The 16,242-nt window shown below is 41.3% G+C and overlaps 1 protein-coding gene across 3 annotated transcripts in view; it reads left to right on the top strand.

Moving 5' to 3' along the window:
* The window catches only part of ATF7 (activating transcription factor 7), a 102,108-nt gene that overhangs the window by 65,821 nt on the left and 20,045 nt on the right, over positions 1 to 16,242 (top strand). For all 3 annotated transcript variants that reach the window (XM_028721572.2, XM_028721571.2, XM_077923851.1), the window contains exons 3-4: positions 4,018 to 4,114; positions 11,417 to 11,535. In XM_028721572.2, coding sequence (XP_028577405.1) covers positions 4,018 to 4,114; positions 11,417 to 11,535 — 216 coding nt within the window. The remainder of the gene's footprint in view (positions 1 to 4,017; positions 4,115 to 11,416; positions 11,536 to 16,242) is intronic.

The raw sequence follows: 16,242 nt of genomic DNA, 5'->3' as shown, positions 1-16,242 counted from the left end.
AATCAGTCTTTCTGGTGTGGAATAGAAGACCGCATGCCTACAGCTCCCAGAGCCATTCTCCACTTCTTTTTAAGTGTCTGAAGGGAGTCCTTCCAGAGTCTGAACTTGTCAGTTGGGGGAAGAGATTAAAATGCTAGTACTGTGGTTCAGGCTGTTATCCTTTCATCTCACGTTCCATCGCTTTCCCTTCTGTGTGGAGAGGCATGGTTTAGGACTGAAGTGCCATGGTTAGTCTCCAGGTTTTGGCATTCATTAGAAAGCAGCAGAATCTGTTTCAGTTTGCACACAATAAACATTGCAGAGCAATTAAAATCCTTTGTAAGCTTGCAAACAAATGTGGCTTAGAACTTGTGTATCTTGTCCTGGCAAGGCTGGTAGCACTTGGATCTGTTCCATGAGTCTGATAACAGGTATCCAAATTCCAGGTAGCTAAGGCTGGGTCAGACAGGACAGGACCTGAGCCAGCTCCCAATGTAAATCCCAGGAGCAATGGAAACTCTTTCAACAACAGTCTGAGCTCAACTGCATGCCAAAATAGTGAAGCAGTCATTCTGCATGCCCTTCTCCAGTTAAGTATAATTTAAGGGGCAGCATCTTGTCTTGGAGGCTGACATTCCTACTTGGCCAGATGGTCTCCCCCTATCCTTCTGCCTTCTCTGCTGGGAGCTTAGGGTAGACCAAGGGGCTGTAGGCTGTTCATGACTTTTATTGTTGTTGTTGTTTAGTCGTGTCCAACTCTTCGTGGCCCCATGGACCAGAGCACGCCAGGCACTCCTGTCTTCCACTGCCTCCCGCAGTTTGGTCAAACTCATGCTGGTAGCTTCGAGAACACTGCCCAACCATCTTGTCCTCTGTCGTCCCCTTCTCCTTGTGCCCTCCATCTTTCCCAACATCAGGGTCTTTTCCAGGGAGTCTTCTCTTCTCATGAGGTGGCCAAAGTACTGGAGCCTCAGCTTCAGGATCTGTCCTTCCAGTGAGCACTCAGGGCTGAATTCCTTCAGAATGGAGAGGTTGGATCTTCTTGCAGTCCATGGGACTCTCAAGAGTCTCCTCCAGCACCATAATTGAAAAGCATCAATTCTTCGGCGATCAGCCTTCTTTATGGTCCAGCTCTCACTTCCATACATCACTACTGGGGAAACCATAGCATTGACTATACGGACGTTTGTTGGCAAGGTGATGTCTCTGCCTCTTTATGACTTTTCATGACTTTATGGACCCGTAAATCCTGGTTCATCCTCATTTTGAAGAATCTGAATTCTGGGCTTCAAAAGAGCACCTTCTCCCCCTGGGTGGCTTGCAGACCTCAGACCAGCTTCTGGGTCTGTGTTGGATCACTCAGCCAGAGTCCTACTGCACACACATCTCCATAGACATCTCCTCTGCATCAGAACTTCTGTACAGTATGTGGTTTCTGTATTCTGGGACATATGGGCATAAAGAGAATTTCTAAGATTAAGCAAAATGTAGCTGAAGATCAGAGTAGAAGCCACAGTCTCCATGACTGAGCTTTACTGAGCAACATGGATTACTTCTTCAAATGCCATGATTATATGTCAGTGACAGTGCTTTGATTACCAATCCCTACTGAAATATGGCACAGTGTTACAGCACTTGAAGGGGAAAAAACTTGATGCCACAAATCCTTCAATGGTGGCAAATAAATGAGTTTTGACTCCCTATTACAGTGTTTTATGGTCCTGCTGCCACTGCTTGCCATTCTGCCAAAGTAAAAACTCCATCCACTAGTTCCGTACCAGATTGTGGTGTCAAAGAAATAGGAGTTGTAGATGTGGGTTTTAATTTTATTTTCTTCCTTGAATGTTTTGTTTTTTAAGCTGCTTTTGCAATAGTGGCAGATTTGCTGGTAAATGGTTTACTTGCTATCTTCATTCCATACCTTCCAGAGAGAATAAATTGCTTTCACGCTGCTTTTGCTCATCCTAACTACTTTCAAAATTATTAGTGCTTTTTGAAGTATTGAGTTGAAGTCATAAAAGGCAAAGGAGTGATCTGGAAAGTATAGTTTGCAACAACATTCATTAGATGCATAGCGTGGAAAAAAATCACCTCGCTCATTCATGATGTAATCTGGCATGTATCACCAAGACCTGGGTGGTTGAGGTAGGTGGGTTTGATTTCACCCAGCTCTGCTCACCCAGGTACTCAGTGCAACACTATGGCAGACCAGAGGGGTAGAGAAGGTCGCCATGGTCCATCAGACTTCTGTGACCATCACCAAGGAACCACATCTCTTAGCAGCTGAATTGGAGGACCCGTATCTGCTTTTGGGCCAGAGAGGCAGTCTCCCTGATTGCTGGCCAAGGTGGTCTCAAATGTGATGTTGGAGGAGCCAAGGACTATCTTGTTTGGTGACCTCAACATTCACGCTATGGCTGCTTGTGAGCTAACTCAGAACTTCATGGCCTGCATGATAACCATGGGGCTGTCTCAAGTTGTCATTGGTCCGGCACATGGAGTGGGACATACCTTCAACTTAGTTTTTGCTCCTGATGGCACAGTAAGTGGTCTGATAGCGGGGGGGGGGGTAATCTTTTTGATTGGACTGGCTCTGCTGGATGGGTGTTGGGGGCACTGTTTTATGGTGGTTCTGATCGTACCTGCAGGGTCAGTTCCAAAGAGTAGTAAAAAAGATTAGTCTTCTAAAGCTGGAAGGCTGAGGTGGTCTCAGCTGTCTATGGGTGATATCCAACTAAGTCATACTTGGAGAAGACCCACTCAGTCAATGGGGGGGGGGGATAAAAATGCTCAGGAGTGTGCATCTTTTGCAGCTATACCACATTTTTCTGGAACTGATTTTTGATTATGGTCATGGTCATGTATTCATTGTCGTATAAAGCACTGTCTGCTTTAAAAGGATTTGGTTCTGTTTTGGAGAGGCTAGTCAGTATTGGCAGGCAATTCACTGGAGCAAATTGTTGTTCAATGGGGGAAATGAAGTAGTAATAATTCTGATAAATGAAGCCTTGATATATTCAGTTCTGAGTTTGGTCTAAGTTTAATATGACATTTAGAGTAAAGAGCACACTTCCCATTTGAAGAAAGCTATTTTGGTTCATTTGTGTTTGCTATAGTAGGGAATAAAAACAAAAAAATGTTAAAAAACTATTTCTTTCTGAAAATGTAGTAGCTTTTATTTGTTCACTTCCATCAATATTGCAAAAGGTCTTTATGGATGTTTTGGTGACATGCAAATATTGCCCAATTTTATTTTATCACCTGCCTTTTATAAGATTAATCATGGTTGGCTGTCTTCACCTTGAGCTCTCGTGTGGGAAATCCAGTATTACCAGTAGAGTCCCAGAGACCAGGACCAGCTGTACTTTGTTCCTTCCTATAATAATATTGCAGGTGGAACATAGCATATTTTGGCACACGAGATGTAAAGGCCCTTGTTCATTGGGAGTGATGATTGAGCTCTTGCATTTCTGTATTTGTAGCCATTGGCCACTAATCTTGAGCCAGCCTAGCTCAGTCATGTTTCATAAACTCAGGACCAAATCGCCTTGTAGATGCCAGCTCTGTTTGGCACAATTCAGGCCATTAACTGATCCTACTCCTACCCCTCCATTGCCAATAGTAAATAATTTCCCTCTCCATTAGTCAATAATAAAGTGGCACATTTTGCAGAGCACTGCAGAGAGAATATTTCATGTCTCCTAGTCTAGTGCAGTAACTACACGCTGTTGCCTTTTTTCTTCCCTTTTTAAATTTTGATTATTAAACCCATTTCTCTCTATTAGCCAGGAGCTCAACATGTTATGGCTTTCCCCCTTCCATTTAGAGAAAATGTGTTCATGCAGCACTTCTCCCACAATCTGGCCTGTTCTGTTTTTGCTTTACACTTTGTAGTGATTATATTATAGCCGCTGTCCTGGGGCAGTCCCACCCCACCCCAAACCCTGGTGTAGAATGTACAGTTATAATATTAAGTGTGTTCGTGCACTTATTGTTCTCTCTTTCCTCTCCCCTCCTCCCTGCCATTTTTCATTTTAGAGGTTTACAAATGAGGACCACCTGGCTGTTCATAAACTCAAGCATGAAATGACACTGAAATTCGGTCCTGCCAGAACGGATTCAGTCATCATAGCAGGTACGTGTTACAATCTAGGTCAGTTTGGAAAGTGGCACGTTTAATACAGTCCAATTGTAAGATCAATACCAGAGACCAGATGCACTGAATATCATCTTCTCTACTCAAATTGTGACCTTCATTTATTCAGAAAGAGGTGGGAGGAAGGAATAAAGAAAGAAAGCGAGAGGCTTCTAGGACTCTGCTTCTTTATGTATTGTGGCAATACCAGGTTTTGCGTTTAAGAGTGAAAAATGTACAGACAAAAGGCTTTTCACATTTCTTCATACTTTTTTTCAGGGTGATAAACAAAAGCTGACGAGCTCTGCTTCCTTCCCTCCTCCCAGGTGTCAATTTTCTGAAGCTTTTAGGCTGTCACTTAATAAATTTGAAACTCCATCTCATGCATTGGCTGTTGCTGGGAGTGCATTTGCAGAGTCCAGATGAGTCTCTCTCAACAGGCACAGTCAATGCAACCTTTTATACAAAATTTCAGGAAAATATACCTGGCTGTCTCAACAGTAGGCTATTGCCATAAACTGTAGGCTGTTGCAGTTGGGGAATGTCCCCGCACCCTGTCAATTATCCTTCATTTGTGAATCCTTAAAAGGAAGTGGCAGGGTTGCAGTCATTGAATGGAATGGCTTTTTCTCTATTGATTAGTGAAAGAAGAAAAATACGATATGATACGATATGATACGATATCTTTATTGTCATTGTCCCTTGCGGAACAATGAAATTGAAAACTACATAAAACTACCACAAAACTACATACAAACTACATAAAAACTACATAAAAACTACATAAAACATTCAAAAACCCCTAAAAACTCTAAAACCCCATTTTAAAATACACTATACTACAGAGACCCCTTATGCTGCGTTTAGAACCAGAATTGCATTAGTGTAGAAACTGTTTCTCAGGCGGCTAGTCCTGGCCTTTATAACCCTATACCTTCTTCCAGAAGGCAGAAGCTGAAAGAGATCATTTCCGGGGTGCGTACTATCATGTGCTATCTCTGCCGCTTTCTTGTGGCACCTGGCAGCATAGATTTGATCTAAGATGGGAAGAGTGCACCCAATAATTCTCTCTGCAGTCTTTACAACCCTGGATAGCATTGTTTTTTCCCTGGCCGTGCATGAGTTTCTGCTTGAGAATTAGTCTGTGCCATGTTTGACTACTGTTAATGTCCTCTATGTGGGGCTGCCCTGAAGGACAGCCCTGAAGCATCAGTAGGTGCAGAATGCAGCAGCAAGTACACTTTTAAGAGTTTTGTCCTCCAGACATAAAACACCGTTCAATGCCTGGAATGGTTTATTACACTGTGCCTGGAAACAGATAGGCAACCAATTTAAGAGCCTGGTTTTAACTTTTAAAGCCGCAAATGGTTTGGGACCACACTGTCTGAAGGACCACCAAGTGCGTGTGTGTGTGTGCGCGCACACCTTAAGATCAGCATCAGAGACCCTGCTCTCTAGTCCAACAGTGAGAGCTATGAAGTTAGCGAGTACCAGGGACAGGGCTTGGTACTAGGGCTGATCGATATATCGTCCAAAACTGGTTTGTAGTCAACATCGTGATAACCGTTTCATAATACTGACTTGGCAATATACTTTTTTTTCCCCAAATTTTTTTTATTCATTTTAGAACACAAATAGACAACACAGACAGAAAAACAAACAATACAAACAGATTATTGTCTTATCCTTATTTTTTCTAAACATTGTTAGATGGGCTTCCCCAAGTCCCCGCTATCTGATTTTCATTTTACCTCATCTTTAGCAGTTTACATATATCATAATTTCTAACCATCTTCACATTTCACTTACTAATAATACTATTTTAAAATACATTATTTTCTACTTCTAACCCTGCAGCCTATATCCACTTCCATTGACTTGGCAATATACTGTGAATCACAACGTTTGTGTGTGCTGTGTAAAAAATCACGATGTGGGGAAAACTGTGAAGGTGGTCATCACTTCTCTCATGATTCCTGCCGCCCCTTGTTGCTCTGTTCTATAAAATAACAGTGGTACACAGTGGTACCTTGGTTCTCAAACTTAATCCGTTCCAGAAGTCCGGTCCAAAGCCAAAGCACTCCAAAACCAAGGCTCACTTTCCCGTAGAAAGTAATGCAAAACGGATTAATCCATTCCAGACTTTTACAAACAACCCCTGAAACAGCAATTTGACATGAATTTTACTATCTAACGAGACCGTTGATCCATAAAATGAAAGCAATAAAATGAAAGCAACTGTACTATAAAATAAATAAAAGAGTATTGTCCATTCTCCATAGGGTCAAGAAGAGTCGGACACGACTAAACGACTAAACAACAACATTGTGGATGATAAAAATTAAAATTTTCTTACCTCACTGATGATAATCATTGTTTGGATTGGGGTTTTTTATCCATTTCCACAGTCACACAATTAATCAATCAGTAGCTGAACTGGGTTCCATACAGTCACAAAAACAAATTAATCGAAAAAGCCTCAAAAACAAAAACAAATAGCAAAAACTAAAGCACCAAATTTAATCCATTCCCGAAGTCTGCTTGACTTCCAAAATGTTTGAAAACCAAGGCACAGCTTCTGATTGGTGCAGGTGCCCCGGAAACAATAGCCAACAGCTGCATCAGATGTTTGACTTCCGAAAAATGTTCGAAAACGGAACACTTACTTCCGGATTTTCGGCATTTGGGAACCAAGGCGTTTGAGAACCAAGGTACCACTGTAACAATATTTAAAATATTAAAAGGTAATTAAAAATGTATAAATTTCAGGCTTCTGAGAAGTAGCAGTTGCCTAGACAATACTCTGTTAGCTGTTACATATTTTCATCCTTATTTCAAACATCGTGATACTGCATAATGTAATGTTGAAAACCAGATATTGCCCAGACCTACTTGGCACAGGACCTTTTCTGCTGATCCAGTCTGAGCAATATCTCGCCAAGAAGCTACATATCCACCTCCTAAAAACTTTTTATTCCAGCCTGTTTTTGGTGATTTTTATGGCACAGTGGCTGTTTGTTTCTTTATATGGCGTTTATTTAGATATGCAACATGGAAAACAAAGGTGAAGTCAAGTGAAAAAAATCCTACCCAACCTAACCCATCCACCCACACTGTTAACAGTTCATCAGTGAATGCCGGTATGTTTGATACCATTGTGTTTGGTTAGAGGCCAATCAAACATAAGGGAGTACGAAAAAAGGCGGACTGTGGCAGACAAGCAGGGGGACATATATCTTTCCAACCATCATGTCTTAACAACCAGATATGTAAAGATGCTGCTGACAACACCTTATTCACATGGCACTCTGTTTTAATAATGCATTTATCAATTACTGTTATTTGAGTGTTGTTGGTTGCTTTATTGTTTTAATATTTTATAATTTTATTGTTTTTACTGATTGTGCTGTAAGCTACCTTGGGAGAGTGAACACCCTAAAAGGTGGGATAAAAAAAATTCTTTGTGAATTTTATTTTCCAATTTTTTTTTTTGATTTTACACATTTATCACAGAATGACATAACAAAGAAACCCAAAACACGCAACAAAGAAAATCACTCTAAAATACAATAAAATTAAACACAAAAAGTTTATTCCTTCTAATACCTAATTCTCATAGCATTGATGGCTGACTTCCTCAAATCCCCTCTAACTGAATTTTATTTTTTACATTTATAACAGTTCTCCAAGTTCATATTTCTAATAATATTAACTCCTTTCATTTACTAATCTCTTCTCCTTTATTAATCTTCTAATCCTCAATGTTTACTACCACATATCCTTATTCTACCCCTAGGCCTATTTGTTACTTCCAAGGATTTTCTATTTATCTTATATTACGGTATTTAGCTAAATATTCTTTGAATTTCTTCCAATCCTCTTGGATCTCCTCTTCTTTCTGGTCGCAGATTCTTCCAGTCAGGTCGGCCAGCTCCAACATCTACATCTGCCAAAAAATTATTTGTGAATTAACATGCATGTTTCCATTTGCTTGCCGTATACAGGCAACGACGGTTTTGTGCAGGGGTTGCGTTCCTGACCACCCCTCCCTGCTCATTGGTGGAACACATATAAACCTGCCCATGCCCTGCTATGCCCCCTTTCCTGAACACTTCCAGGGGCTGCCCGGTGCCCATATGCATGGTCACTCAACAACTGGAAGCGCTTGAAACAATTGTTGCCTGTATTCCACAGGATGGATGTAGGAAAGAGCTTTTGAGCCTTGTGACAGTTGTAAAACTTGTAGAATTTTGGCAGGTGTGGTTTATTTCATTCCCTCAGCACTGACAGGAAATACCTCTTAGGTGCACTTATTGATACAGTCCTTTTTTCCCCTTTTTTTACACTTGCTATATAAAAAGTTCAGAAGTCACCATTTGGTTCTGTGTAGCCACCCTCTTCTCACCAGGTGCTAATGTATTACAAGCAGAATCCTTCTTCCTCTTGGAACTTTTTCTTCCTGACATATAAAGGAACTGCTGGAAGAATTGTGCATAGTATTGTGGGTATGAACAGCTGGAGCTAGGACAGAGCAAATCGCTTTTTCACGTGTGTTTTTTAGTCCTTTTGTCAAGCACAAAATTATCCACGGTGCTCCAGTGTTGACAACTGCCATCATCTCCAGTTGTGCATTGTGGTGCTGATAGCGACCATTTCAAGGGTAGGAGATGCAAGTCATTTATTCCTCTTGCGGCAGTTATGCAGTAAAATAGATGAGTCACTCAGAACTCCTCTCCAGTCCTTGCAAACATCCTGAAAATATCAGCCCACACAGCTTGTCTCTCCCAGCAAGAACAAATCAGACTTTTCTCTCTGTGTGACCATATAATGTAATTTGCAAACAGAAGGTTCCCTTGAGATTCTGAGCTTGCCAACCTAGTAAAAAGTCCAGCAAAATCCGAGTTATGTGGACCTAGATTTTCACCAAGGCAATCTGTATCCCATCTTTCTGCAGCTATACTGCACCAAGTGCCTTTGTGGGAGGGGGTGGAGCATGGCTTTAGCCTTCATGGATTTGAAAATAAGCTGTGAGCAATTTATTGTGACTATGTATAACTAACTATGTAATTGCTTCCCTTTCCCATAGCTAACAGCAGCAAAACGGGTTATGCATAATAAGCATATCTATCCAAATATACATAATTCAGAACGCTGTTTTACTTGACGCAGACAGGGTTAAAAAAATCAATTCTATCTTAGTGCAGAATGTACACTGCACTTTAGGTACGAAGCAGAAACAAGTTCATGTAGTAGTTGGAAATAGGCATTCGGGAGCAGAAGTGAAGCAACTGATTCTTTCTAAATAGTCACTCTTCCAATTTCTCTATGGCAAGTAAGATTCATCTCTAGGCAATTAGGAATAGGTGGGTTTTTCGGGGGGCAGGGGATGTTGGTAAAGCAATTAATTACAATTCATTAAGATTTTTGTAAATTGGAAGAGAATTGGTGGTAGGCTTATTTAGGCCACTGAGGTGCCATAAATGTTCTTAAACAGATACGTAGGAGCTAATAGTAAAAATTAAAAGGTATAAAAAGAAAGGTAAAGGTACCCCTGACCGTTAGGTCCAGTCGCAGACGACTCTGGGATTGCGCGCTCATCTCGCTCTATAGGCCGAGGGAGCTGGCGTTTGTCTGCAGACAGCTTCCGGGTCATGTGGCCAGCATGACTAAGCCACTTCTGGCGAACCAGAGCAGTGCACAGAAACGCCGTTTACCTTCCCACCTATTTATCTACTTGCACTTGACATGCTTTCAAACTGCTAGGTTGGCAGGAGCAGGACCGAGCAACGGGAGCTCACCCCGTCGCGGGGATTTGAACCGCCGACGTTCCAATCAGCAAGCTTTAGGCTCTGTGGTTTAGACCACAGCACCACCCGTGTCCCTCTTAAATTGTAGATTGCCTTAAATTTGCACTTAAAAGATATTGGTGAGACGATTGACAAAAGGGTGAAGCCCTTCACAAGTGACAGATATGTTTTCTCAATGATATTTAGGCTGGGCCAGATGGAATGGGCCAGAATACTGTTATATGAGTTAACCAAGGCTGTGAACCCTTTAAGAGACACTGAGGTGACCTGATCAGCATTTATTTCCTACAGTGCAGGGATCAGTTGGCCAATGGTGTTCCCCACTGGGAATTTAGTTGCTCAGCTGATCCAGCCATGTCTGCCTGCCCCATACCTGACATCACATATGATATGTGTATCTGAAGAAGTGTGCATGCACACGAAAGCTCATACCAAGAACTAACTTAGTTGGTCTTTAAGGTGCTACTGGAATGAATTTTTTTTGTTTTGACTATGGCAGACCAACACGGCTACCTATCTGTAACTATCACATACGATGTTAGCTATACAGTGGGATGGTTTGGGGAAAACAGCCTTGCAGCTCAAATTGGGACCTGTGCCAGAACTTCCCCACTGCTGTTTTAGAGGAACAGTCTTTTTAGGGTTGTCAATGCAGTACTTGTTATCCAAGAGGTATGCCCCATGCTTAAAGGATCCTGGAGCATATCTTTTAGGTCATGTGGCAATGCTATCTAGAGCTGATAAAGTGTCAGACTTTCCTTTGGCTCTGTTCTTCTCACAGTTGCATCTTCTAAAAATGCCCCTGCGTCCAGCTTTTTGCCCAGCCCAAACTGTCATTCCACCCGTACAGCCACCCAAGTGGACATTTATTCTCCCCAACCCCGTGACAATACAATGTCCACCTGCCTCTTCCATAGTGAATTCCATATTCTGCCCATGGCACCAGCAGAAGGATTTCTTACGATCAGATTTGTGTGTGTAATTTAACAGAGATATTAACGTTTTAAAACAAACCATTACAGCTTCTTTCTTCTTCAGCTGCTCCAATACGAATCAATAATATAGTCAAGGTGGCAGTTGCAGAATACCGAAGCACAAATATTCAGAAATGTGGCTTTTGTGTAGATGAGTGGTGTCAGGTGTTATCATTTGGGTTGAGCCTATGTAGTGTTATGGTGTAAGATCCATACACCCAGAAGCTTTCTCTTATTTCCGGTGTTCTTGGATTAGATGGCAATAACTGACAAATCTGAGATGTGCCGACTATCTGAGTTGAAGTAATCTGCAGCTGGCTGTTCCTGTTCTTTTATTATAAAAAAATTCAAATATATGATCCCTGAAATGTGTGTGTAAAATGTATAATTTTAGCCACCTAAATACAGGCTGAAAACAACATTAAGGAAATTCTATGATGAATAAATAATCCCAGGCTTCTTATTCTGTGAAAATATTTTGATTTGAACTTGTTTTTCATTGTCTTTTGCTCTCTAAACAGATCAGACACCGACACCAACCCGTTTTTTGAAGAACTGTGAGGAAGTTGGCCTCTTCAATGAGTTGGCAAGCTCATTTGAACATGACTTCAAGAAAGCCACAGAAGATGATGAGAAAAAGGCAAGAGGCTAAGGGTTTTCATTGAGCTAAAATTTTGAGAACTGTAAGGGGATTTGTTGTTCCATAGTGTCCTTAAATTATGTTCATCTTGGGATTTTAAGATGCATGCATCAGCAAACATTACGAGCCAAGAGGGTTCATCTACTGTCGCATTTTGCTCCAACAGTGGCCTGCACTGAGTGCATCATATGATGCCACATGGTAGTCGTGAAATCATGGCATTATATTGAGTCAGATCAATAGACAATCTAGTTTGGTACTATCTGCGCTCACTTCCAGCAACTTTCCCAGATCTGCCATAGTTTTGTCTTCATCTTGCTTCCTAAGCTGGGGACAATAGCTGTGTGCAAAGTTCTTATTTGTAGCTCCATGCCTTTGGTCCTTTTTGCTTGTGTTTTGCATACAGTGGTTCATTCATTGCTTATAGCAGTCAGATGGTTAAGGGCACTTTGAGTAAAAACAACAACAGCCACATCACCTTTCTGTTTTGTGAATGCATGCTAGCATTTAAATGCTTGATTGGCATCAATAATGACAGGCACGTAAAGTACCATGTGCAATTTTCTGCCCAGAGAAATTGCATTGTAACTAAACTGAAGTTAATGGGTTGCTGTGAGAGGATGAAACACAGGGAAGCTTCCTTACCCCCAGTGTTGAGATCTGACCTTTATCCAAGCACTGGGTCCAGCTACGGCCATTGAGGCAATAAGGGAGAGGGATCACTTCTGTAGGCTATTTTTCAGCCCTGGAGTAAGGAACAGCAGCCCACCTGTCTGCCGGTGAACAAGCATGGCATTTGGACTGCATTGAAATGTCTTTGTACTACTTGACATGAAAAGGGTACCACTTTTGGAATGTAGAAGCTAGCCATTCTTATTATCAGCATAATTAAATATATGTGTATATATAATTGCATAATTGTTATATTAAATGTAATTATATCTAATTATTATATAAAATAATAATAATAATAATAATAATAATAATAATAATAATAATAATAATAATAATAGCAGTCTGAATGGCTATAGTGATCTAGAAGCCTGAATGAAGTCTTCAGACAAAACTCTTTTTCCAATTTATCTGTGAACTAAATTGCCTACCACTAGATTTCCAGTAGAGAGCAAAATATTTACCATGTTGACTAAATAGAGCGATTTTCTTGCATTCTTTAAAAGAAACCTATGGGAGGGGTTATTATTATTATTATTATTATTATTATTATTATTATTATTATTATATATTGCAAACTTTGGAGCCCGTCCCAGCCATTGCTGAAGTGAGGTTTCAGAGCAGCCATGTAAGGAATGAATGAAATTGCAAAGCCAAAACAAAATATATGCACTACCCAAGTTTCTTCCCAGAATTCTCTGAATATCAGTTTTCATGAAACTACATTTAAAATTTGTTCAGGGTTTGTTTTGTGTTTCAGGGCATTCTGAAAAGAAAACTTGGGTAACACATCTTTAGTGCAACTCCTTTTGTTGTTTTTTTTCTCCAGACTGAATTCTGCTTGCTAAACAAGTAGACCTCTGTATTCAATCATCTTGTTTCTCAGCTGTGTAAATCAAATTACAATAATGTCTTTCCAAAGACTGTGTCTTTGGGAATTCAGATATATAGATATAAAATACCTCTTGCTTTTCTTTCTTTTGAAGAGGCCCCCAAAGCAGCTTACATAGTTACAATTACGTGGCAAAAAATTAAAACAAAACAGTAAAACAAAACAAATCCATTTAGCAGCCAAAAATTAAAGGAATGATGACCAGCTGGGCTTTTATCCCTCTCACTTAAATATTTTCTATGTAAATCAAAGAAGTACCATGGATCTCTCAGCCATGTATTGCTGCAATAGTCTCACCTTTCGGAGCAGTGTCATTTCACAGCAAGGTGGTCCTTCCGTGTTACATTTTTTATTATTTCAGCACAGAATCTTAATCTTAGCATTTATTTTGAGGGTTGTTTTTTTAATGAAATGGTAGACAACCCACAGTCTAGCCAGATATTTTATATGTTAAGACCACCCATAATCCTGGTGTTGTACTGTTTTTAATAGCTACCATTATGAATTCTTAGATTGCTGGAAGTTTGTTTCTTGTTTAATAGGGCTCAGGCTTAATATTTCTGACCTCCAACAAGAGACTGCCGCAGTTCAAAGCTTGGCTCGGTGTCGGCAGGCCGAAGGAATTACCCCTTCTAGTACTGACTTGGATTGTTAGATCCAGCTGGTTTGCTATTCAGAAAACTTGGCAGGAGCTGCTGGGCACATTCTCGAGATGCTTTGAACATTTGGCTGAGTTGAGTCCAGTTGCTGGAGCTCGTTTTAGTTCGTGTGGGATTTTATTTTTATTTATTTTTTGTCCTGGATAGCTCCAGCCACAAGAGTTTTTTTGTGGTAATTAAATGCAGAGAGGGTATTTCCAGACACGCTGTTTTGTGGGTGATTGGTCTTCCCAGTCACTGCGCTAGTCATGTGTAATCCATGCATTTGGGATGCCAACCATTGTGCCATTCGCTCCTAGATTCTGAGCAGCTTCCTTTGCACGCAGCAGGAAGCAAAATGGGCATGACATCTGGAAGCACATGTAGCAAGGGAGGCAGCTGTTTGTGTTTATTCCATCCTCCCAGTTACTCAGGTTGGTGACATTACTGTCTCCTCCCCTTCACCCAAATCTTGTCCTCATAACAAGCTCGTGCGGTAGTTTAATCTGAAAAATAACTGGCTGGTGAGCTTCGTGATGAAATAGGCATTGAATCAGAAATAACCTCCTCCATCCCTAGGCCAGCATTCTTAACTGGTATATCTTGGTTCTCTCTGGGAGCTCTAAACTTTTCCCTTAATTATAAAATGTCTGTAGTGATAGTTAGTGCAGGTTATTCAAAGGCATATATGTAGAAGACATGAGTCTTTGTTGGAGCAGCTCCTCTCATCATAGTTTATGCTTCCTCTCCTGTCTGCATTATAACGTACAGCAGTACCTTGGAAATTGAACGGAATCCGTTCCGAAAGTCCGTTCGACTTCCAAAACGTTTGGAAACCAAGGAAGCTCCTGCAGCCAATCGGAAACCGCGGACAGTGCCGGATTTACGTATAAGCCAAACAAGCTATAGCTTAGGGCCCCACTCACTTGGGGACCCCCAAAAAAATTAAAGGAAAAGAACCTGGATGTACGTTTCCAAAAATATAAGATAAAAAACTAAAATGAAACCTACATACAGCAACAGTGTTTTGTGTTGTGTAGGCTCCTATTCATTATGTGCAAATGGCTTTAGATACCTATTAGGTCCATAAATTACCATACAGCATATATTCAACACAAAAAACAGTGACAGTTCGTTGTTGACAAAGGACAGTTGGACATATAAAGGGCCCCATTACCTTCAGTAGCTTAGGGCCTCATCAAACCTAAATCGGGCCCTGGCCGCGGAAGTTGTGTCAGACGTTCGGGTTCCAAAGAACGTTCGCAGACTAGAACACTTCTAGGTTTGCGGTGTTTGGGAGCCAAAACGTTTGACTTGCAAGGGGTTCAGGATCCAAGGTACGACTGTGTTTATTTTATGTAGTTATAGCATTTGTACCCTACTCTTCAGCCAAAAAAGGCTTCAGAGCAGCTTACATACAATCCAAACAAGGGAATCCCTACCTGCAGGCATATGATCTAAAACAAAAACATGACATGCAAGGGACAAGGACAGTGAGAAAAGAGGAAAAATATAAATCAAAGCTTGGGCACCAGTTTGCTACACCAGATGTTCCTATGATGACCAGCTGGCACAGTTGGGGGAAGGAGGTACCTGATGGAGCTGGGCCTTCAGCAAAGCTCATGAAATGAGACCTGCTTCTTAACCCGCCCACTGAGGCAGCTGGAATGGCTGCCCCCAAATGACCATTGAGGGGAGAGGAGGCCTGATGGAGCTGGCCTGTCACAGCAGAATCAGTGGAGTGAGCTGTGGTTGACAACTTTCCCAATGAGTTGTCTCCTGGCTAGTGACCTTCCACTTGGTCATCCTCCGGGGACTAGAAGAATCTGTTGTAGTGTGCATTGTACAGAACTGTAGAAGAGATGTGGCCATGTCCAGATTATCTAAGGCACACCAGTTCTCTAAGAGAAGGGTGGCGGCCCACACTTTAAGTGACTTCTCATAAAATGGTCTTCTTTCAAGTTCATTTTCCACACAGGCCACTTTTTCCATACTGCTCTAGGTTGGCGACGGGGGGGGGGGGGAGACAACATTTCTTAGTGGGCTACGTTTGGCCAAGGGGGCTTCAGTTGCAAAGGCCTCCTTCAGACTCCCTAAACTTACAGTGCGCAGCCCTCATGACTTTCCTCTCAAGTGTCCGGGTGTTAAACCGTCAAGAAATTAACAAGCCTATAACCCTACGCAAATAAATTTGCTCCAGAATCTGGAGTGGCTTTCAGGACCTTTTCCTCGGCATACTCCCTTGGAAATTGCTCTCTCTGAAATCAGTGGCATTTTATTTCTACAAAAAAGCATATTCTGAATTGTAGCACTCTTAAGATAAACTATGGTTTATCTCCATGCTTTGCAAGGAGGAAGCCCCAAGAGGCTCATTCCCTGGCATCCATAGTTTAAACAAAAAAATAAAAGCATTGAGGTTACTCCCTGCCTGTGATTTGGAGAACCTTTGCCAGTCAGGATAGATAACTCTGAGCCTGTGCTAAAGAACAATGGTTTCAGGAAGTG

This window comes from Podarcis muralis, chromosome 2 (genome assembly GCF_964188315.1).
Source record: "Podarcis muralis chromosome 2, rPodMur119.hap1.1, whole genome shotgun sequence".
NCBI classification, from domain to species: domain Eukaryota; kingdom Metazoa; phylum Chordata; class Lepidosauria; order Squamata; family Lacertidae; genus Podarcis; species Podarcis muralis.
Note: the sequence above shows the minus strand (reverse complement) of the source record. Positions and strands in the feature narration are given on the sequence as shown.